This window comes from Lithobates pipiens, unplaced genomic scaffold (assembly GCF_037356315.1).
Source record: "Lithobates pipiens isolate NorthernLeopardFrog02 unplaced genomic scaffold, aLitPip1_a1.2 Scaffold_18, whole genome shotgun sequence".
Taxonomy (NCBI): domain Eukaryota; kingdom Metazoa; phylum Chordata; class Amphibia; order Anura; family Ranidae; genus Lithobates; species Lithobates pipiens.
This window is the reverse complement of record NW_027507758.1, coordinates 150,814,739-150,838,743: the sequence shown is the minus strand read 5'-3', so window position 1 is coordinate 150,838,743 and position 24,005 is coordinate 150,814,739. Positions and strand designations below refer to the sequence as shown.

The window sequence follows — 24,005 nt, the reverse complement described above, 5'->3', positions numbered from 1 at the left end:
ACCATCCCCACTGCCAAACATGGAGGTGGAAACATTATGCTTTGGCAGTGTTTTTCTGCTAAGGGGACAGGACAACTTCACCGCATCAAAGGGATAATGGACAGGAGGGTCATGTACTGTCAAATCTTGGGTGAGAACCTCCTTCCCTCTGCCAGGGCATTAAAAATTGGTCGTGGATGGGTATTCCAGCATGACAATGACCCAAAACACATGGCCAAGGCAACAAAGGAGTGGCTCAGGAAGAAGCACATTAAGGTCATGGAGTGGCCTAGCCAGTCTCCAGATCATAATCCCACAGATAATACGTAGAGGGAGCTGAAGGTTCGAGTTACCAAAACGTCAGCCTCGAAACCTTAATGACTTGGAGAGGATCTACAAAGAGGAGTGTGACAAAATCCCTCCTGAGATGTGTGCAAACCTGGTGGCCATCTACAAGAAATGTCTGACCTCCTGTGACTGCCGACAAGGGTTTTGCCACCAAGTCGTGTATTGTGAAGTGGTCAAATGCTTATTTCACTCAAAACTTTAACTTTTTTTTTAAATGCGTTTATCTGGATATTTTTGTTGTTTTTCTGTCTCTCGTTATTAAAATAAACCTACCATTAAAATTATAGACTGGTCATTTCTTTGTCACTGAGCAACCATACACAATCAGCAGGGGATCAAATACCTTTCCCCCTCACTGTAGGTGCTAAAAAGCTGCCTTTTAAAGCAAAACTAAACTTGCATTCTTCTTCATGCATCTGTGTAATATAGTTGGAAAAAATGTGCGTACAAAGCAGCAACATGTTCTTCCCTGAGGAATACATTATAGAGGAAGGATGCATTATATTGTACATTAAATATAAAAAATGGCAATTACACTTCTAACATGTCCAGGTCATCAGCTTCTGGATCGATTGTGGAAAATATCATACTGCCAACCAGCTCATCCTTTTCTGCTTTCCTCTTGCCAGTCTTCCATTCCTATCAAAATAAGGAAATATACAAATATTCGGGTAAACACAGGGCAATTACTTGAATGGCATTCTACATTTGTCATAATTGCATCAGATCTTTAACTGGATACGTTGTTTTTTTTCATGCTAAGTGCATACAAGCTAAGTAATGTGCAAATGTAACATTTACAGCTATTTATTCAGCTCTCCAAAGCTCTGTACTAACGATCCGATTATCGTATGATCGATTCGAAAGCAGCATTTTCGGATCATGTGTATAGGGCTTTAGGCCCCATCTTATGTGTACATGTACACAGGTTCGTTTAATCTAGTTTTTAGGCAGTTGAGTTTAGAGGCCTTTTTTGGAAAGCAAAAAAATGAGTTAAGACGCTGAGTTTAAAGGCACTTCAAGAGCCAAACGCTTCTAAAAGCACCTAAATGTGGCTAAACGCGGTAACTCGCATTTAGCCACAATTTTTTTTACAGGCGTTTTTAATTTTTAGCTAATTTGAAGAAAAAAATTTTTTTTTTTTCTAACGCTTCTAAATGCAAACGTGGCTAAACGCGACATGTAAAGGCGGCAAAACTGACATTTTAAAAGTTCAGGAGAGGTTGTAAAAACGTCCCGTGTACATTAAGCCTAAACTTTTTTCTGAGATTTGTTTGTTTCAAGTTAAAATAATTTATTTTTTGCTAGAAAATTACTTAGAACCCCCAAACATTATATATATATATATATATATATATATATATATATATATATATATATTTATATTTAGTAGAGACCCTAGAGAATAAAATGGTGGTTGTTGCAATATTTTATGTCACACTATATTTCCGCAGCAGTCATTCAAATGCAATGTTTTGGGAAAAAAATTACACGTTAATGAATTTTTTAAAAAACTAACCAGTAAAGTTAGCTCAATTTGTTTTGTATAATGTAAAAGATTTTACGCCTTATTTGCCCCTCAGACTCTTCAACCTCCCGATTTATTTGCCCCTCAGACTCTTCAAATCCATTGAAGCTCTCCTCAACTCCTTTGTTTGGGGTGCTGCTCGTCATAAACTGTCGTGGCAAACGCTGAAAAACCCCACTGAGTTGGGGGGCGCGGCTTTGCCCGACTTTAACCTCTACTATCTGGCGGCGCAACTTTCCCTTTTTTTTACCTAGACAAAAGTGATAAAGACTGATATTTAGCACTGATATGCTCTCCCCACGCCCCTGGGCTCATCCCTTCCAAATTATTCTCAAAGACTTTACTGATACCGGCGTGTTGGGAAGCCAAAAAGGGTTACTGTACCATCACTGTAAGATATTGGAAGTGCTAAGACGCAGACTTAAAATGCCATCTACAAATTTTCACACTCCCCTATGGGATAACCCCAGCCTATGAGAAATACTGACTGTAACAGTCCAGATCCTTTGGCTTAGTCGGGGGGTGAGATACCTATCAGGTGCATACTGTTGTACTGTTTTGAAATCATTTCAGCAATTCAAGGACGACTTCACCCTCCCTAACTCCATGCATTATCGTTACCTCCAGCTCCGCCATGCTCTCCAGACACAATTTCATGATGCCCCCCAATACAGAACATTTGGATATAATATGCATTATGACAGGACAAGACTCACGCAAACTAATTTCAGCATTTTATAATTCTCTTCTCCGCCCATCAGTGGTGACTCATGTATACAGGCTGAAAGATAGATGGTCTGGGGATGTAGGCGAGCTGGAGGATGACTTGCTTGTAAAAAAGTCTCCACCAGGTTATCACGCAACTCTATATCTTACACAGATCATACCTAACCCCGATCCGACTGGCCAAATACAAACCTAGCTACAACCCACTATGCCCCAGATGTAGTAGTCCGTCTAGCACCTTCTTCCATATTCTTTGGTCATGCCCAGCAATACAGGACTATTGGACCCACATTGTGAAATGTATTCATGATGAAATGGGATCCCCCTGACATTATGCCCCAAACAATGCGTACTGGGGATATTCCCAGATCCAGACTCAGATACATTTCACAAAATATTTCTCCAAGAATCGCTCTTCATTGCCAGACTACTTATAGCGAGAAAGTGGCTCCGGGCTATGCCCCCATCAATCCAGGAATGGATAGCCACAATTAACAAGGTTCTCCCATACAAAAAGGAGATCTATGTCCACAGAGGCTGCCCAACCAAATACGGCAAGATATGGGACACCTGGCTAGGCAATGCTGCTACCTGTAATGCGATACCCGAATGATACCCTTAATGATACTTATACTCTTATTCTGTTCACTCCTATTGGTTCCTTCCTTCTCATTCCCTCTTGCAATCTACCGAGCTCGAGCGTCTATGCAATAATAGACACATTCGCTAAGTATACTGTGCTCACATATTCATCCAATTGGTTCCTATGTTGTTCCAGTGTGTGTAGAAAAACAATATGCAAATGTACCTTCTGTGTCAACCAACTTTGATGAACCTGTATTACCTACTGTCACAATAATGTATAAAGTGTAAATTGCCCTTACTCTTCTCAATAAATTACCTTGTTATTTGTAAAAAAAAAAAAAAAAAATTACGCCATAAGAATCATGAGAGAATCGCAATCTTTTTATTCCAAGCAAAAAAATTGTGATTCTCATTTTGGCCAGAATCGTGCAGCTCTAATACAAAGTAATAATTGTTGCAGTCTGGTCACTAGGAGAGAAGAGACTGAATTAATGCTTCTTCCTGTCTGCAGCAAATTAGAGAGGAACTTCACTCTCAGTCAACAATGAAGATCTGTAATCCTTATGCTGCTAGCATTAGTAAACAGATAGGAAACAATATTATATTTACTTGTTTCCAACTTTTCTTCAGTTACTTCCTGGTTTCCATGTCTAGGCAAATGATGTCATATACATCCCAGGAATCTTCAAGAGGAGAGGAGGGGGTTTTCTGAACTAAGCACAACTGTCTACCAGCATGCCTAAGCTAAGGGCAGACGGATTCTAGAAGTAAATTTTACTTGAATGATTTGCCTTTGCATAAGATGGCCACTGCCAGAAATGCTAAGGGGTGGTTTTTAAAGTGCATTCTCAGCAAAATAAAGCCTGGATGCTCAGATGCAGTATAGCTCCGCTTTAATTACCTCATCTCAACCTAGGCAAAGCTCAAAGACAGCGTGGATGTAGGATGCATGAAGGTGAAAAAACATGAACCTTTACAACCCCTTTAAAGGCAAAATTTTTTTTTTTAGTTTGGATAGAGTGGAAAGGAATTAGAATGCTTGTCGGTTTTTATTACCATCTGTGCCACCATTAAGGAGATTCATCCGCTCTATTTGTCCTGTTTACCGTTATTGAAAGAGACAGTAAAAGAAAAAAATCTTCCAATGGGGACACTAGTTCTGGTGACCTGGGGGGGCTCCGAGAAATTTCCTTAATTTGCAGGGATTTCCTCTCACTTCCTGTTTGGCTATGGGACAGGAAGTACAGGGAAATCTACGCAATGAGACACAGATGGTGGAAAAAATATCAGATAGGGGTTATGATCCTCTCTTGCTCTGTCCAAATGAAATAAAAAGGTTTTGCTTGTAGTTTTATCTTAAGCCAGTGCGTATTGAGCATTAATGATAAAAAGTAAAGCTCTTTAAAAGCATTGCACTGTAGCTGTACATCATGACATGTCAGGAATTTATTTACTGCCATTTTAAAGAGAATCAGTCTGCTGAACCTTGCACCAAAATGACATTGTTCTCATTACACACCCTGCTGAAAAAAACAGCTTATCATACACAAACAATACGCAATATACCATACAAATGGAAGTGACCTCCTCTAAAGAGTTGGCTAGATGTGTTTGCAAAGGCTGCTTTTGTATTCCAGCTTCCTTTTCTCCCAGCCCTGTTCATGTAGTCACGCAATCTGTAATACTACATGTGACTGTTAGTCATTTTGCCCCCACTCAATACTCTCCAGCCAACAGTAGAGTGTCTGTGGCTTTATGTGCATTCCTAAAAAAATGTTGTGTACACTGTGTAAGCATGGGATCTCATGCAAAAGCAGATGTGATGTGATGCAGTAAATCAAGGATTACTCAACAAAACCGGTAATCTGCCAGGATAAAAGTTAAAAGAGAAGTATGTTTTTTTGTTTTTATTTGCAGAATCATACTTACCTAGGTGGATGCACCATCAGTTCAATGCTGCATCTGTCCCCCCGCTGGCTCTAAGACTGAGAACCGAGCGATCAAACACCACTGATCGCTCGGTTCTCAGAGCTTCCTGAGCAGAGAGCTGGTTACTTTCAGTCAACACTGTCTGTTCCCCCCCTCCCCCCCAGGCTTACTGGACAACTGGGCTGTGGAGGGGATGGGATCAACCGGCTCAGGCTCCCAGGGGCTCGCTAAGAGGCTGAGCCGGGTGCTGGTCCAGGCATGTGGGCCAATCCCGACTTCAGAGCCTGGACAGTCTCTGTGATGTCAGTTGACTGTGGGCTCCAGCCCACTGCCTGCTGAAAACGGGCCACAGGAGTACAGAATGAACTGCACTCCTGTGATCCAAACAAGATTTGGCTGTACTTCTCCTTTAAAACCTAGAAGTGTGCCTTTAATAATAATAATAGTAATTACAATTTAATATACAGTGCATATAAAAAGTCTACACACCCCTGTTAAAATGTCAGGTTTCTGTGATGTAAAAAAATGAGACAAAGATAAATCATTCCCGATTTTTTTCCACCTTTAGGCCGGGTTCACACTGCTGCGGGGGGAGATCCGGATGTGATTCGCACCGCACTGCAGTGCAAATCACATCTGATCTCCGTAGCGATGCGAGTTCAGCCATACAGATAGTATGGCTGAATTCGCATCGCTCCCGCAGCAAACTCGCACGGGACCCTTTTTTTGGTCCGCAGCAGAATCGGATCACATGGGTGTTCACACCATGCGATCCGATTCCTGTGCGAGTCTGCAGATCGCACTGCGATATGCGGACGGATCTGGGGGGGTCATTAACATTTCATTGACACTCCCAGCCGTTCGCATAGGGCAGTGTAAACTGCCGGCGGGAGTCATGCGATGCGGGAAAACGCCGCGGATTCGCGGCGTTCCCGCATCGCTGTGGTGTGAACCCGGCCTTAACGTGACCTATAAACTGTACAACTCAGTTGGACAACAAACTGAAATCTTTTAGGAAGAGGGAAGTAAATATAAAAAAACTAACATAATATGATTGCATAAGTGTGCACACCCTTACACTAATACGTTGTTAAAGCACCTTTTGATTTTTCTACAGCACTCAGTCTTTATGAGTATGAGTCTGAGTCTATCAGCATGGCACATCTTGACTTGGCAATATTTGCCCACTCTTCTTTGCAAAAACATTCCAAATCTGTCAGACTGCGAGGGCATCTTCTGTGTACATCCCTCTTCAGATCACCCCACAGATTTTAATGGGATTCAGGTCTGGGCTCTGGCTGGGCCATTCCAAAACTTTAAACCTTTTTTGGTGAAGCCATTCCATTGTTGATTTGGATGTATGCTTTGGGTTGTTGGCATGCTGAAAGATGAAGTTCCTCTTCACGTTCAGCTTTCTAGAAGTCTGAAGGTTTTGTGCCAATATTGACATGCATTTGGAACTGGCCATAATTCCCTCTACCTTAACTAAGGCCCATGTTCCAGCTGAAGAAAAACAGTCCCAAAGCATGATGCTGCCACCACCATGCTTCACTGTGGGTATGGTGTTTTTTTTGGTGACGTGCAGTGTTGTTTTTGCTCAAAACCTTTCTTTTGGAATTATAACCAAAAAAGTTCAACCTTGGCTTCATCAGACCATAACATATTTTCCCACATGCTTTTGGGAGACTTCAGATGTGTTTTTGCAAAATTTAGCCAGGCTTGGATGTTTTTCTTTGTAAGAAAAGGCTCTACCCCATAGCCCAGACACATGAAGAATACGGGAGATTGTTGTCACATGTACCACACAGCCAGTACTTTCCAGATATTCCTGCGGCTCCTTTAATGTTGTTGTAGGCCTCTTGGCAGCCTCCCTGACCAGTTCTCTTCTCGTCTTTTCATCAATTTTGGAGGGATGTCCAGTTCCTGGTAATGTCACTGTTGTACCCTAATTTTCTCCACTTAATGATGACTTCCTTCTCTGTGTTCCATGGTATAACTAATGCCTTGGAAATACTTTTGTACCCTTCTCCTGACTGATACCTTTTAACAATGAGATCCCTCTGATGCATTGGAAGCTCTCTGCGGACCAAGGCTTTTGCTGTAGGATGCGACTAAGAAAAAGTCAGGAAAGACCTACTAGAACAGCTGAACTTTTTTTGGGGGTTAATCAGAGGCACTCTAACTGATGGGAGGTGTGCACTAACTCCTATTTAACACAAGTTTGAATGTGACTGCTTAATTCCGAACACAGCCAGAGGGTGTGCACACTTATGCAACCACATTATTTTATTTTTTTCATTTTTACTTCCCCTCCCTAACAGATTTTAGTTTGTTTTTCAATTGAGTTGTACAGTTTATGGGTCACATAAAGGGTGGAAAAATTTCTGAAATGATTTATCTTTGTCTCATTTTTTTTTTACATCACAGAAACCTGCCATTTTAACAGGGGTGTGTAGATGTTTTATATCCATGGTGTATATATATATATATATATATATATATATATATATATATATATATATATATATATACACACACACACACACACACACACACACACCGATACGTATAACCGCATACAGTAATACTATATAGATTTGTGTAGCTAAATAGCGACAGGCCCTTTTTTAATAGCCGGCATGCACACCATTCTGAAATCAAATCATGCAAGATATAGAATGTAAATTTTAGAACGACAAAAAAAAAAAAAAAACCCTATTACGCTAACAAAAGTGTAGTGACAAGCCAGCTGTGAACTATCCACACAAGGACTGCCTAAGCTGCTTCCATAACAAACAGTCCGCCATCTGTGTTTGTGCTACTTTAGGTACTACTAAACAGATTCACGGAAACCTAAACAGGTTCTACTTTTACATGAAGGGCACTCCACTGCCAGTAAAAAGCTTTATTGTGAATTTATTTATCGTCATCCATGGCCTTCACGCCAATATTTGAAGGTCAATATAACAAATTTCTATCAGCACAAATAATAACCTAAATCACTAAATAGTGATATATGTGGTAGGTGATATACCAAAAAAAAACTCACAACACAAAAAAAAAATTCAAAAAAATACCCCTCCCCCTGGCTGCTACACACACAGAAAATGCGTTCACTTCACATATAAAATATACATAAGAAAACAGTGTTGCGCTTCCTAAATAACTCCCAATAAATCATTAAATAAGAATGGTGAAACAGGGGTGAAGAACGTGAGGTGAGCGGCTAGGATATTGAGGTGGAGGAGAGCACTTGCATTTCCAACGTTAATGCATTGGTGGTGTGTTGTGCGTTTTTTGTGCAGAAGACTCTGAGACTCCGAGGATTATTTTTGTTTTTTTTCTCTTATTTATTATTATTATTTTTAGAGTGTGTGGACTTTATCTTTACTGTTTATTTTTCACTATTCCCACTGAGGGAACACATATATTTCATTATTGTGTATTTTTCACTATTCCCAGTCAGGGAATATAAATATTTGATTGTGCGCTCAGTATCTTGCTATATTGCAAGTTAATCGCATATTCTTATTTAAAGTGGAAGTAAACTCCCCTATCGTTTTCAGCCAAGGAAGCTGCCATCTTTGCCTCTGCTTAATCTTCAACTGCTATGGTGCTGCACATGTGATTCGTTATGACACCAGCCATTGGATGGTTTGATAGTTTGGCTGAGAGCGCAGCCAATGTGCAGTTAGCATTCCTGGCATGCCTTTTTTTTTTTTTTTAACTATTTAAATCCATGGGTTTACTTCCGCTTTAATGATTTATTGGGAGTTATTTAGGAAGCGCGACACTGTTTTGTTATGAATATTTGAAGGCAACTCCCAAAGATCATTTATTTTAAGCACATGCACTGCTTAGCTCTGATTGGTTGAACTTCCCAGAGTTGTGACTCTAAGGCCGCGTACACACGCGGGGACTGTTCGCCCAACTTTGTCCGTCAAACAGTTTCAGCAAACAGTCCGCTCAAAATTAGCATGGACGGACATGGCCACACACGACGAACGAACAGTTTGCTGAAACCGTGCGCGATGACGTGAACGGCACGTACGACGGGACGAAAAATACGACGTCCTATACACTGCATTATAACTTTCGGCGTGTAAATCCTTTCTGAGCATGCGCGGAACTTAGTTTGACGAACAAGCCTACACACGAGGGGACTGTTCGCTGAAACAAAGTTTCAGCGGACAGTTTTTCGGAATTTCCGAAAAACCTTGTTCAGCGGACTGTTCGCTGAAACTGTCCGCTGAAAGCCCACACACGGGCGGACTGTCCGCCCAAACACTGTTCAGCGGACAAAGTTGGCCGAACAGTCCCCGCGTGTGTACACGGCCTTAGAGTAGATTCATCCCTATCGGGACACTATGGAACTAAGGGAGTAACTGAAGATTCCATTGGCCCATCAAGAGATACCTTGTGCAATGAGGTCATGTGATTCATAAAATAAAGCACTTCCCCCATTGGTCAGTAGTGTTACGTGGTTGAGCTCTTGCCAATGCGAGCATTAAGATGGATACTCACTCCCGGACAAACCACTACACTGGCAGCACAGGACTTTAATAAATCGGGAATTAGTTCACCTTTTCATGTTTCATGAAAGGGTGAACTTACCCCTTAAGTGCTGGAGCACATTTTCTTAAAGTGGGAGGTCATAGTTCTACTTTCATTTACTTCTAGTTCAGTTTTAAGCACCTAATACTAGAATCCAGTAACAGTTAAAAATAGATCTGCAGTTATAGGATACCTTTTCATCTCGAAAATTAAGAAACTGCTGGAAAACATCACTCTCTGATACAACAGGATGGCGGCACATTCGAGACATCCATGACTGTAATCTCTCCATACGCATCTTTATAAATTCTTCTTCAAAACGACCTGTAATGTGCAAAAGAAAAGAAAAAGTCTATGAAAAAAAACGTACTTCCCTATGTAGGTGAAAGTGTGCAGGCTTAAAGAATGGTAGACTATCATAGGTAAACATATTTATAATCAATACCACTTTCCTTTGTAGGGGAATAAAGTGTGCATTTGTAATAAGAACCCAGCAATGACAGTGCATGCAAAGACTCTTTCAGGTCAGTTAAAGTGTGCTAAACCCAAAAAACGAAAATGGAATAAATTGCAGCTTACCAATCAATAGATGTGGCAGCTGCATTTGTTTTCTTTTTTTTCCCCTTTATTTTCACTTGGTGATCTAGCCAACAAGTCTGTTATTTTTCAGCTTACTTTAACAAACCAAACTATCCAGGCAAAGTCAAGACAAACCATTTACCACTGACAGGGGCCCTTACAATGGTCAGCTTTTAATCCATTATGCAAAAGATTTTTCGGCAAAGAAAAAAAAAAAGCTGTAACAGCTTATCAAGTGTTAGCTGGAGATTGGCTTCAGTTCGTTAGTCGAGTCCATCTACATCTAACACGTCTAACACTCTGGACCTTGCTATTGTTGGCAACATCCCTCTACATTCAAATTAGTATTTCACTGTACATTAGTCTTACATTGTCACAATACTGGACCCTGTCCATCTGGCAAATGGCATTAATATTTATGAAATTGGCATTTTGTAGCATTAATCTTCCTTGTTACTGCTATTCTCACTACTAAAATGGTATCCACGATTAATGATATTGAGTTATTGGTTATTAAATATAGGATGCTTTAAAGTGAACTTGACCTTGCCTGTAATGTTTCTAATGTCACAATGAGGGTAAAGTGCAAGGCCTTTGTGCTGCCCCCAAGTAATTATCCTGGTCCTTAAGACCCCTTTCACACCAGGGCGTTTTGCAGGCGCTATAGCGTTAGAAATAGCGCCTGCAATCCGTCCTAAAGAAGCTGCACCATTGTATGTAGTGTGAAAGCCCTCAGCTTCTTTGGAGCGGTGAAGGAGCGGTGTGTTTACCGCTCCTCCACCGCTGCTCCCCATTGAAATCAATGGGGCAGTGCTGTAATGCCGCCGGCAAAACGCCGCTATTGCGGCGTATTGCCGACGGTTTTAACCCTTTCGCGGCCGCTAGCGGGGTTTTTTAACGGTTAAAACCGTTAAAATGCGCCGCAAATCTGGTGGTAAAATGCCGCTAAAAATAGCGGTGTTTTACCGCCAACGCAAAGGGCGGTGTGGTGTGAAAGGGGTCTAAAACTGGTCCCAGTGGCCTTAAGGAGCTTGCTGAATTCTCAATCAAGGCTGTACATAGGGCCTAATAAGTGGAGATCAACACTTTCAGAACCCTAGGCCACTGTAGCATAGATGCCTACCTCAATTTAGAACTATCAGTATAGGTTGGTTAAAGTGGTTCTAAAGGCAGAAGTTTTTTTTTTACATTAATGCATTCTTACATGAAGGTGAAAAACCTTCTGGGGGCAGCCCCCTCCCCTTAAACTTACCTGAGCCCCATCTCAATCCAGCAATGTGCATGAGAGCAGTGGCTTTTCAGGGTCCCTCTATCATCATTGGCTCACACATCAGTGTTGTCAATCACAGCCAGTGAGCCAATGAGAAGAGAGCAGGGCCCGGGCCGCTCCACGCTCTGTGTGTGAATGAACCATGTCATGAACATACATGAACACGGCTTGGGAGTGAGCCTGCTCGAGTGCCCCCATAGCAAGAGGCTTTCTATTGGAGGCACTCAGGAGGGCAGGGGCTAGGACCACTGGCAGGGGAACAAAAAGTAAAAAAAAGGATCAGGGCTGCTTTGAATATAGCACTTTTTTTATATAGTATGCTAGTAACTTTATGACTACCAAATTCAATTTTTAATTTTTAGAACATTTTATTTGGTACACTGATATAATAAATTCAGTTCTCACATTTTTACTATATAAACCGCCACAAGGACAAACATTTTAATATAAGTCTTACACTAAACTGAATGAAATTTCAACTCTTGTAATCCTCTGTGTGTGAGACCCAAGACAGCATTTGGCAGGTTTGTTTGTAAGCAAACCCCAGTAAACCCCTTAACTGCTTGTCATGGTGATCACATGATAGGAAAATAATTTAATTGATTTCTAACCATCTGTATAGGCCAGGAGCCATCAGGCAACACTCTGCTGACAAAAATGTATCTACATAGAGCACCCAGGAAAGGGTTAACCCCTATTCCCTCTCTGTGCTAAGACTGTCATACAAATTCAAAAACTGGAAGAGGAAAAGAGGCTTTGGTATTTAAAATTTGAATGCCATTAGTGGAGCTTGAGAACTTAAAATGGTGAAGGCTAAAAAAAAAAAAAAACACTTTTGCAAGACAATATCACCCAGTAAACCCTTGTTTGCCTTAAGCTGGCCATAGATGGTTCGAATCTTGGCCGGTTCAGCAGAAAGCAGCCAAGATTCGAACCATGTACAGGCAGGCTGATTGTACCCAAGTTGATTAATCGGTCAACTTAGGTACAACCAGCCCATTAAATTTTTCATGCGGTTGCTAGAGCCACTAGCAAATAATCATTTCGTTCTCCTGGTGGGGATGGCTTTCCCCGCTGGGGGAACACAATGGCTCCGGGGGAGGGTTTCCCCCATCAACACTGACTGTGTTGATGAGGGAACGAGCGATTTTCTTTCCTGCAGCTCCATGTATGGCTGGTCATACACAATAGCCCATAGGCAGTGCACAGGTGAGACAGCTGAAGGGGTTAAAGTAATATGCCTGGTCAAGTCATAGTGTAGTACTTAAAGCAGATTTTCACCCAAAAGTGGAACTTACACTTTAAGGACTCCTCACCCCCTGAGATGCCACGTTTGGCATGTCATTTTTTGGGGGAAGGGTACCTAGTTTTGACAGGTACCCAGCTCCCACTTCCGCTCACGCTGCCTAGGTGACTCCTTCTCTCCCCCTCCCTCCCAGCAATCTTCTGGGTCACGTCACAGGTTCTGTGTTCCAAATTACATATTCCGTGTTCCAAATTCTGAATTTCAAATTCCAAATTTTGTGTTCCAAACTCCAAATTCCACGTTCCAAATTGCAAGCTCCAAATTCCAAAATTCTGTGCACCGAATTCCAAATTCCGTAGTTACGAATTCCCCGTTTCAAATTCCATGCTCCAAATTTCAAATTTCATGTTCAGTGCTCCGTGTTCCAAATTCCATGCCCCAAATTCCGTATTCCAAATGCCAAATTCCGTGTCCTGAATCCCGTATTCCGAATTCCAAATTCCGTGTTCCGAATTCCAAATTCCGTGTCCGGAAATTCCGTGTTCCAAATTCCATGTTCCGAATTCCAAATTCCGCGTTCCAAATTCCGTGTTCCAAGTTCCAAATTCCGTGTTCCAAATTCCGTGTTCCGAATTCCAAATTCCGTGTTCCAAATTCCGTGTTCCAAGTTCCAAATTCCGTGTTCCAAATTCCAAATTCCGTGTTCCAAATTCCAAATTCCGTGTTCCAAATTCCGTGTTCCAAATTCCGTGTTCCAAATTCCGTGTTCTGAATTCCGAATTCCGAGTTCCAAATTGCGTGTTCCAAATTCCATGTTCCGAATTCCGTGTTCCGAATTCCGTGTTCCGTATTCCAAATTCCGTGTTCCGAATTCCGTGTTCCGAATTCTGTGTTCCGAGTTCCGTGTTCCGAGTTCCAAGTTCCGAATTCCAAATTCCGTGCTCCAAATTCCGTGTTCCGAATTCAGTGTTCCGAATTCCGTGTTCCAAATTCTGTGTTCCGAATTCCAAATTCCGTGTTCCGAATTCCGTGTTCCAAATTCTGTGTTCCGAATTCCAAATTCCGTGTTCCGAATTCCGTGTTCCGAATTCCATGTTCCAAATTCCGTGTTCCAAATTCCATGTTCCGAGTTCCAAATTCCGTGTTCTGAATTCCATGTCCTGAATTCCGTGTTCTGAATTCCAAAATCCGTGTTGCAAATTCCGTATTCCGAATTCCGTGTTCCGAATTCCAAATTCCGTGTTCCGAATTTCAAATTCCGTGTTCCAAATTCCGTGTTCCAAATTCCAAATTCCGTGTTCCAAATTCCAAATTCCGTGTTCCGAATTCCGTGTTCCGAATTCCAAATTCCGAATTCCAAATTCCGAATTCCAAATTCCGTGTTCCGAATTCCAAATTCCGTGTTCCGAATTCCAAATTCCGTGTTCCAAATTCCAAGTTCCGAATTCCAAGTTCCGAGTTCCAAATTCCTTGTTCCAAATTCCGTATTCCAAATTCCGTGTTCCGAATTCCAAATTCCGTGTTCCAAATTCCGTGTTCCGAATTCCGGGTTCCGAATTCCAAATTACGTGTTCCGAATTCCAAATTACGTGTTCCGAATTCCGGGTTCCGAATTCCAAATTCCGTGTTCCGAATTCCGTATTCCGTATTCCGAATTCTGTGTTCCGAATTCCATGTTCCAAATTCCGTATTCCAAATTCCGTGTTCCGAATTCCAAATTCCGTGTTCCAAATTCCAAATTCCGTGTTCCAAATTCCGTATTCCAAATTCCGTGTTCCGAATTCCAAATTCCGTGTTCCAAATTCCAAATTCCGTGTTCCAAATTCCGTGTTCCGAATTCCAAATTCCGTGTTCCGAATTCCGTGTTCCGAATTCCAAGTTCCGAATTCCAAGTTCCGAATTCCAAGTTCCGAATTCCAAATTCCGAATTCCAAATTCCGAGTTCCAAATTCCGTGTTCCGAATTCCAAATTCCGAATTCCGTGTTCCGAATTCCGTGTTCCAAATTCCGTGTTCCAAATTCCGTGTTCCAAATTCCGTGTTCTGAATTCCAAATTCCGTGTTCCGTATTCAATTCCGTGTTCCAAATTCCAAATTCCGTGTTCCAAATTCCATGTTCCAAATTCCGTATTCCAAATTCCGTGTTCCGAATTCCAAATTCCGTGTTCCAAATTCCAAATTCCGTGTTCCGAATTCCGTGTTCCGAATTCCAAATTCCGAATTCCAAATTCCGTGTTCCGAATTCCAAATTCCGTGTTCCAAATTCCAAGTTCCGAATTCCAAGTTCCGAGTTCCAAATTCCTTGTTCCAAATTCCGTATTCCAAATTCCGTGTTCCGAATTCCAAATTCCGTGTTCCAAATTCCGTGTTCCGAATTCCGGGTTCCGAATTCCAAATTACGTGTTCCGAATTCCAAATTACGTGTTCCGAATTCCGGGTTCCGAATTCCAAATTCCGTGTTCCGAATTCCGTGTTCCGAATTCCGTATTCCGAATTCCATGTTCCAAATTCCGTATTCCAAATTCCGTGTTCCGAATTCCAAATTCCGTGTTCCAAATTCCAAATTCCGTGTTCCAAATTCCGTGTTCCGAATTCCAAATTCCGTGTTCCGAATTCCGTGTTCCGAATTCCAAGTTCCGAATTCCAAGTTCCGAATTCCAAATTCCGAATTCCAAATTCCGAGTTCCAAATTCCGTGTTCCGAATTCCAAATTCCGAATTCCGTGTTCCGAATTCCGTGTTCCAAATTCCGTGTTCCAAATTCCGTGTTCCAAATTCCGTGTTCTGAATTCCAAATTCCGTGTTCCGTATTCAATTCCGTGTTCCAAATTCCGTGTTCCAAATTCCATGTTCCAAATTCCGTATTCCAAATTCCGTGTTCCGAATTCCAAATTCCGTGTTCCGAATTCCAAATTCCGTGTTCCGAATTCCATGTTCCGAATTCCAAATTCCGTGTTCCGAATTCCAAATTCCGTGTTCCGAATTCCAAATTCCGTGTTCCGAATTCCGTGTTCCGAATTTCAAATTCCGTGTTCCAAATTCCAAATTCCGTGTTCCAAATTCCGTGTTCGGAATTCCAAATTCCGTGTCCAAATTCCAAGTTCCGAATTCCGTGTTCCGAATTCCAAATTCCGTGTTCTAAATTCCAAATTCCGTGTTGCAAATTCCGTGTTCCGAATTCCAAATTCCGTGTTCCGAATTCCATGTTCCAAATTCCGTGTTCCAAATTCCGAATTCCGTGTTCCAAATTCCGTGTTCCGAATTCCGTGTTCTGAATTCCAAATTCCGTGTTCCAAATTCCGTGTTCCTGAATTCCATGTTCCAAATTCCGTGTTCCAAATTCCAAATTCCGTTTTCCGAATTCCAAATTCCGTGTTCCAAATTCCAAATTCCGTGTTCCAAATTCCAAATTCCGTGTTCCGAATTCCGTGTTCCGAATTCCAAATTCCGTGTTCCAATTTCCGAATTCCGTGTTCCAATTTCCGAATTCCGTGTTCCAATTTCCGAATTCCGTGTTCCAAATTCCGAATTCCGTGTTCCAAATTCCGAATTCCGTGTTCCGAATTCCAAATTCCATGTTCCTGAATTCCGTGTTCCGAATTCTGCTGATTAATGCTCTCTTTGCCCGGCCTGTCAGTTTAGGTGGACGGCCATGTCTTGGTAGGTTTGCAGTTGTGCCATACTCTTTTTATTTTCGGATGGTGGATTGAACAGTGCTCTGTGAGATGATCAAAGCATGGGATATTTTTTTATAACCTAACTCTGCTTTAAACTTCTCCACAACTTTATCCCTGACCTGTCTGGTGTGTTCCTTGGCCTTTAGTGATGCTGTTTGTTCATTAAGCTTCTCTAACAAACCTCTGAGGGTGTCGCAGAACAATTTAAATAAATATCAATAATGAATACGCCTATGTCCCTATAAGAGCCTTTCCGCACATCTGTGTTCCCCAACAGAGTCTCCCCCATTTCTGTGTCACCCATCAGAGTCTCCCAAATAACAGTGTCCCTCATATATCAGAGTCTCCCATAAGAATCTACTATCTGTGTCCCATCAGAGTCCATCAGAGTCCCCTTTATATCTGTGAAGCACATTTATGTCCATTTGCCTTACATTGTTGTCAGTATGAGCACACACACTACAGATCTCTTGCACTTCCTGTCTCCAGCCCGCTGCTACACAAGCAGGCTGAAAGCGGAAGGATCGCTAACAAACAGGGGGAGGGAGCTGGGAGGTGCTGCACTGATGACGTCATTGGTCAGCCAATCCACAGCACAGTGTGGCAGCGTGGGAGGCTGTGGGGGGAGCGGCTTTGTTTCCAGGACTTGCCGTACATAATGCCGATAATAGCAGCTGTTAAAATCAAGTAGACAAAATGCACAAGCGGGCCGGGGTTTGGAGACCCCTGGTCTATCACATAAAATAAATTTATGTTTTTGGTTGTAACGTGACAAAATGTGGAAAATGTAAAGGGGTATGAATACTTTTTCAAGGCACTGTAACGATGTTGTGATCATATTACTACACTCCAGATAACTATAAAAAAAAATGAAAACTTTACTACAGGCTTTCTGAATGTCCTTACCATGAAGAAACCCTTAAAATTATTTACAGGTCTCCGGGAACCTCTGTTAATAATTCCTATGTGCACATTAGTCTGACATATAAGAGAAAATAAGAGGAAGAAATTCCAAATTGCGTGTTCCGGAATCCGTGTTCCAAATTCCGTGTCCAGAGTTCCAAATTCCGTGTTCCGAATTCCGTGTTCTGAATTCCGTGTTCCAAATTCCGAATTCCGTGTTCAGAGTTCCAAATTCCGTGTTCAGAGTTCCAAATTCCGTGTTCAGAGTTCCAAATTCCATGTTCAGAGTTCCAAATTCCGTGTTCAGAGTTCCGTTTTTTCCGAATTCCAAATTTCGTGTTCCGAATTCCGTGTTCCAAATTCCAAGTTCCGAATTCCGTGTTCCGAATTCCGTGTTCCGAATTCCAAATTCCGTGTTCCTAATTCCAAATTCCGTGTTCCTAATTCCAAATTCCGTGTTCCTAATTCCAAATTCCGTGTTCCGAATTCCGTGTTCCAAATTCCATGTTCCGAATTCCGTGTTCCAAATTCTAAATTCCGGAATTTGGAACACGGAATTTGGAATTTGGAACACGGAATTTGGAATTCGGAACACGAATTCGGAATTCGGAACACGGAACGCGGAATTCGGAACACGGAACGCGGAATTTGGAACATGGAATTTGGAACACGGAATTTGAAATTCGGAACATGGAATTCGGAACACGGAATACGGAATTTGGAACACGGAATTTGGAAAGATTCCGTGTTCTAAAACACGGAATTCCGTGTTCCGAATTCCGTGTTCCGAATTCCGTGTTCCGAATTCCAAATTCCATGTTCCAAATTCCGAATTCCAAATTCCGTGTTCCAAATTCCGTGTTCCAAATTCCGTATTCCAAATTCCGTATTCCAAGTTCCGTATTCCAAGTTCCGTATTCCAAGTTCCGTGTTCCGAATTCCGTGTTCCGAATTCCGTGTTCCGAAATTCCAAATTCCGTGTTCCAAATTCCGAATTCCGTGTTCAGAGTTCCAAATTCCATGTTCCAAATTCCATGTTCCAAATTCCGTGTTCCAAATTCCGTGTTCCAAATTCCGTGTTCCGAATTCCAAATTCCGAATTCCAAATTCCGAATTCCAAATTCCGTATTCCAAATTCCGTGTTCCAAATTCCGTGTTCCAAATTCCGTGTTCCGAGTTCCAAATTCCGTGTTCCAAATTCCAAATTCCGTGTTCCAAATTCTGTGTTCCAAATTCCGAATTCCGTGTTCCAAATTCTGTTTTCCAAATTCTGTGTTCCAAATTCCGAATTCCGTGTTCCAAATTCTGTGTTCCAAATTCCGTGTTCCAAATTCCAAATTCCGTGTTCCAAATTCCAAATTCCGTGTTCCAAATTCCAAATTCTGTGTTCCAAATTCCGTGTTCCAAATTCCATGTTCCGAACTCCAAATTCCGTGTTCCAAATTCCGAATTCCAAATTCCGAATTCCAAATTCCGTATTCCAAATTCCGTGTTCCAAATTCCGTGTTCCAAATTCCGTGTTCCGAGTTCCAAATTCCGTGTTCCAAATTCCAAATTCTGTGTTCCAAATTCTGTGTTCCAAATTCCGAATTCCGTGTTCCAAATTCTGTTTTCCAAATTCTGTGTTCCAAATTCCGAATTCCGTGTTCCAAATTCTGTGTTCCAAATTCCGTGTTCCAAATTCCAAATTCCGTGTTCCAAATTCCAAATTCCGTGTTACATATTCCAAATTCTGTGTTCCAAATTCCGTGTTCCAAATTCCATGTTCCGAACTCCAAATTCCGTGTTCCAAATTCCGAATTCCGTGTTCCAAATTCTGTGTTCCAAATTCCGTGTTCCAAATTCCAAATTCCGTGTTCCAAATTCTGTGTTCCAAATTCCGAATTCCGTGTTCCAAATTCCGTTTTCCAAATTCTGTGTTCCAAATTCCGAATTCCGTGTTCCAAATTGTGTTCCAAATTCTGTGTTCCAAATTCCAAATTCCGTGTTCCAAATTCCAAATTCCGTGTTCCAAATTCCAAATTCCGTGTTCCAAATTCCATGTTCCGAACTCCAAATTCCGTGTTCCAAATTTTGTGTTCCAAATTCCGAATTCCGTGTTCCAAATTCTGTGTTCCAAATTCCGTGTTCCAAATTCCAAATTCCGTGTTCCGTGTTCCAAATTCCCTGTTCCGAACTCCAAATTCCGTGTTCCAAATTCCGTGTTCCAAAGTCCGAATTCCGTGTTCCAAAGTCCGAATTCCGTGTTCCAAAGTCCGAATTCCGTATTCCGTGTTCCTAATTGCGAATTCCGTGTTCCTAAGTCCGAATTCCGTGTTCCTAATTCCGAATTCCGTGTTCCTGAATTCCGTGTTCCGAATTCCAAATTCCATGTTCCAAATTCCAAATTCCGTGTTCCAAATTCCAAATTCCGTGTTCCAAATTCCAAATTCCGTGTTCCATGTTCCAAATTCCGTGTTCCGAATTCCAAATTCCGTGTTCCGAATTCCATGTTCCAAATTCCGTGTTCCGAATTCCATGTTCCAAATTCCGTGTTCCAAATTCCGAGATCCAAATTCCGAGATCCAAATTCCGAGTTCCAAATTCCGTGTTCCGAATTCCAAATTCCGAATTCCGTGTTCCGAATTCCGTGTTCCAAATTCCGAATTCCGTGTTCCGAATTCCGTGTTCCAAATGCCAAATTCCGTGTTCCGAATTCCGTGTTCCAAAGTCTGAATTCCGTGTTCCAAAGTCCGAATTCCGTGTTCCAAATTCCGAATTCCGTGTTCCAAATTCCGAATTCCGTGTTCCAAATTCCGTGTTCCGAATTCCAAATTCCGTGTTCCGAATTCAGTTTTCCGAATTTCAAATTCCGTGTTCCAAATTCCAAATTCCGTGTTCCGAATTCCGTGTTCCAAATGCCAAATTCCGTGTTCCGAATTCCGTGTTCCAAAGTCCGAATTCCGTGTTCCGAATTCCGTGTTCCAAATTCCAAATTCCGTGTTCCGAATTCCAAATTCCGTGTTCCGAATTCCAAATTCCGTGTTCCGAATTCCGTGTTCCGAATTCCGTGTTCCGAATTCCAAGTTCCTAATTCCGTGTTCCTAATTCCGTGTTCCTAATTCCGTGTTCCTAATTCCGTGTTCCTGAATTCCGTGTTCCGAATTCCAAATTCCGTGTTCCAAATTCCAATTTCCGTGTTCCAAATTCCAATTTCCGTGTTCCGAATTCCAATTTCCGTGTTCTGAATTCCATGTTCCAAATTCCGAGTTCCAAATTCCGTGTTCCAAATTCCGTGTTCCAAATTCCAAATTCCGTGTTACATATTCCAAATTCTGTGTTCCAAATTCCGTGTTCCAAATTCCATGTTCCGAACTCCAAATTCCGTGTTCCAAATTCTGTGTTCCAAATTCCGAATTCCGTGTTCCAAATTCTGTGTTCCAAATTCCGTGTTCCAAATTCCAAATTCCGTGTTCCAAATTCTGTGTTCCAAATTCCGAATTCCGTGTTCCAAATTCCGTTTTCCAAATTCTGTGTTCCAAATTCCGAATTCCGTGTTCCAAATTGTGTTCCAAATTCTGTGTTCCAAATTCCGTGTTCCAAATTCCAAATTCCGTGTTCCAAATTCCAAATTCCGTGTTCCAAATTCCAAATTCCGTGTTCCAAATTCCAAATTCCGTGTTCCAAATTCCATGTTCCGAACTCCAAATTCCGTGTTCCAAATTTTGTGTTCCAAATTCCGAATTCCGTGTTCCAAATTCTGTGTTCCAAATTCCGTGTTCCAAATTCCAAATTCCGTGTTCCGTGTTCCAAATTCCCTGTTCCGAACTCCAAATTCCGTGTTCCAAATTCCGTGTTCCAAAGTCCGAATTCCGTGTTCCAAAGTCCGAATTCCGTGTTCCAAAGTCCGAATTCCGTATTCCGTGTTCCTAATTGCGAATTCCGTGTTCCTAAGTCCGAATTCCGTGTTCCTAATTCCGAATTCCGTGTTCCTGAATTCCGTGTTCCGAATTCCAAATTCCATGTTCCAAATTCCAAATTCCGTGTTCCAAATTCCAAATTCCGTGTTCCAAATTCCAAATTCCGTGTTCCATGTTCCAAATTCCGTGTTCCGAATTCCAAATTCCGTGTTCCGAATTCCATGTTCCAAATTCCGTGTTCCGAATTCCATGTTCCAAATTCCGTGTTCCAAATTCCGAGATCCAAATTCCGAGATCCAAATTCCGAGTTCCAAATTCCGTGTTCCGAATTCCAAATTCCGAATTCCGTGTTCCGAATTCCGTGTTCCAAATTCCGAATTCCGTGTTCCGAATTCCGTGTTCCAAATGCCAAATTCCGTGTTCCGAATTCCGTGTTCCAAAGTCTGAATTCCGTGTTCCAAAGTCCGAATTCCGTGTTCCAAATTCCGAATTCCGTGTTCCAAATTCCGAATTCCGTGTTCCAAATTCCGTGTTCCGAATTCCAAATTCCGTGTTCCGAATTCAGTTTTCCGAATTTCAAATTCCGTGTTCCAAATTCCAAATTCCGTGTTCCGAATTCCGTGTTCCAAATGCCAAATTCCGTGTTCCGAATTCCGTGTTCCAAAGTCCGAATTCCGTGTTCCGAATTCCGTGTTCCAAATTCCAAATTCCGTGTTCCGAATTCCAAATTCCGTGTTCCGAATTCCAAATTCCGTGTTCCGAATTCCGTGTTCCGAATTCCGTGTTCCGAATTCCAAGTTCCTAATTCCGTGTTCCTAATTCCGTGTTCCTAATTCCGTGTTCCTAATTCCGTGTTCCTGAATTCCGTGTTCCGAATTCCAAATTCCGTGTTCCAAATTCCAATTTCCGTGTTCCAAATTCCAATTTCCGTGTTCCGAATTCCAATTTCCGTGTTCTGAATTCCATGTTCCAAATTCCGAGTTCCAAATTCCGTGTTCCAAATTCCGTGTTCCAAATTCCAAATTCCGTGTTACATATTCCAAATTCTGTGTTCCAAATTCCGTGTTCCAAATTCCATGTTCCGAACTCCAAATTCCGTGTTCCAAATTCTGTGTTCCAAATTCCGAATTCCGTGTTCCAAATTCTGTGTTCCAAATTCCGTGTTCCAAATTCCAAATTCCGTGTTCCAAATTCTGTGTTCCAAATTCCGAATTCCGTGTTCCAAATTCCGTTTTCCAAATTCTGTGTTCCAAATTCCGAATTCCGTGTTCCAAATTGTGTTCCAAATTCTGTGTTCCAAATTCCGTGTTCCAAATTCCAAATTCCGTGTTCCAAATTCCAAATTCCGTGTTCCAAATTCCAAATTCCGTGTTCCAAATTCCAAATTCCGTGTTCCAAATTCCATGTTCCGAACTCCAAATTCCGTGTTCCAAATTTTGTGTTCCAAATTCCGAATTCCGTGTTCCAAATTCTGTGTTCCAAATTCCGTGTTCCAAATTCCAAATTCCGTGTTCCGTGTTCCAAATTCCCTGTTCCGAACTCCAAATTCCGTGTTCCAAATTCCGTGTTCCAAAGTCCGAATTCCGTGTTCCAAAGTCCGAATTCCGTGTTCCAAAGTCCGAATTCCGTATTCCGTGTTCCTAATTGCGAATTCCGTGTTCCTAAGTCCGAATTCCGTGTTCCTAATTCCGAATTCCGTGTTCCTGAATTCCGTGTTCCGAATTCCAAATTCCATGTTCCAAATTCCAAATTCCGTGTTCCAAATTCCAAATTCCGTGTTCCAAATTCCAAATTCCGTGTTCCATGTTCCAAATTCCGTGTTCCGAATTCCAAATTCCGTGTTCCGAATTCCATGTTCCAAATTCCGTGTTCCGAATTCCATGTTCCAAATTCCGTGTTCCAAATTCCGAGATCCAAATTCCGAGATCCAAATTCCGAGATCCAAATTCCGAGTTCCAAATTCCGTGTTCCGAATTCCAAATTCCGAATTCCGTGTTCCGAATTCCGTGTTCCAAATTCCGAATTCCGTGTTCCGAATTCCGTGTTCCAAATGCCAAATTCCGTGTTCCGAATTCCGTATTCCGTGTTCCAAAGTCTGAATTCCGTGTTCCAAAGTCCGAATTCCGTGTTCCAAATTCCGAATTCCGTGTTCCAAATTCCGAATTCCGTGTTCCAAATTCCGTGTTCCGAATTCCAAATTCCGTGTTCCGAATTCAGTTTTCCGAATTTCAAATTCCGTGTTCCAAATTCCAAATTCCGTGTTCCGAATTCCGTGTTCCAAATGCCAAATTCCGTGTTCCGAATTCCGTGTTCCAAAGTCCGAATTCCGTGTTCCAAATTCCAAATTCCGTGTTCCGAATTCCAAATTCCGTGTTCCGAATTCCAAATTCCGTGTTCCGAATTCCGTGTTCCGAATTCCGTGTTCCGAATTCCAAGTTCCTAATTCCGTGTTCCTAATTCCGTGTTCCTAATTCCGTGTTCCTGAATTCCGTGTTCCGAATTCCAAATTCCGTGTTCCAAATTCCAATTTCCGTGTTCCAAATTCCAATTTCCGTGTTCCGAATTCCAATTTCCGTGTTCTGAATTCCATGTTCCAAATTCCGAGTTCCAAATTCCGTGTTCCAAATTCCGTGTTCCAAATTCCGTGTTCCAAATTCCAAATTCCGTGTTACATATTCCAAATTCTGTGTTCCAAATTCCGTGTTCCAAATTCCATGTTCCGAACTCCAAATTCCGTGTTCCAAATTCTGTGTTCCAAATTCCGAATTCCGTGTTCCAAATTCT

The 24,005-nt window shown here is 41.7% G+C and overlaps 1 protein-coding gene across 1 annotated transcript in view; it reads right to left on the bottom strand.

Annotated features, from left to right (window-relative positions):
- SNX9 (sorting nexin 9) overlaps positions 1-24,005 on the bottom strand; it is a 194,600-nt gene that overhangs the window by 39,509 nt on the left and 131,086 nt on the right. Inside the window, exons 10-11 of the mRNA XM_077486269.1 lie at positions 9,843-9,973; positions 863-966 (exon numbers count right to left, since the gene is read on the bottom strand). Of these exons, the coding sequence (XP_077342395.1) occupies positions 863-966; positions 9,843-9,973 (235 nt within the window). The remainder of the gene's footprint in view (positions 1-862; positions 967-9,842; positions 9,974-24,005) is intronic.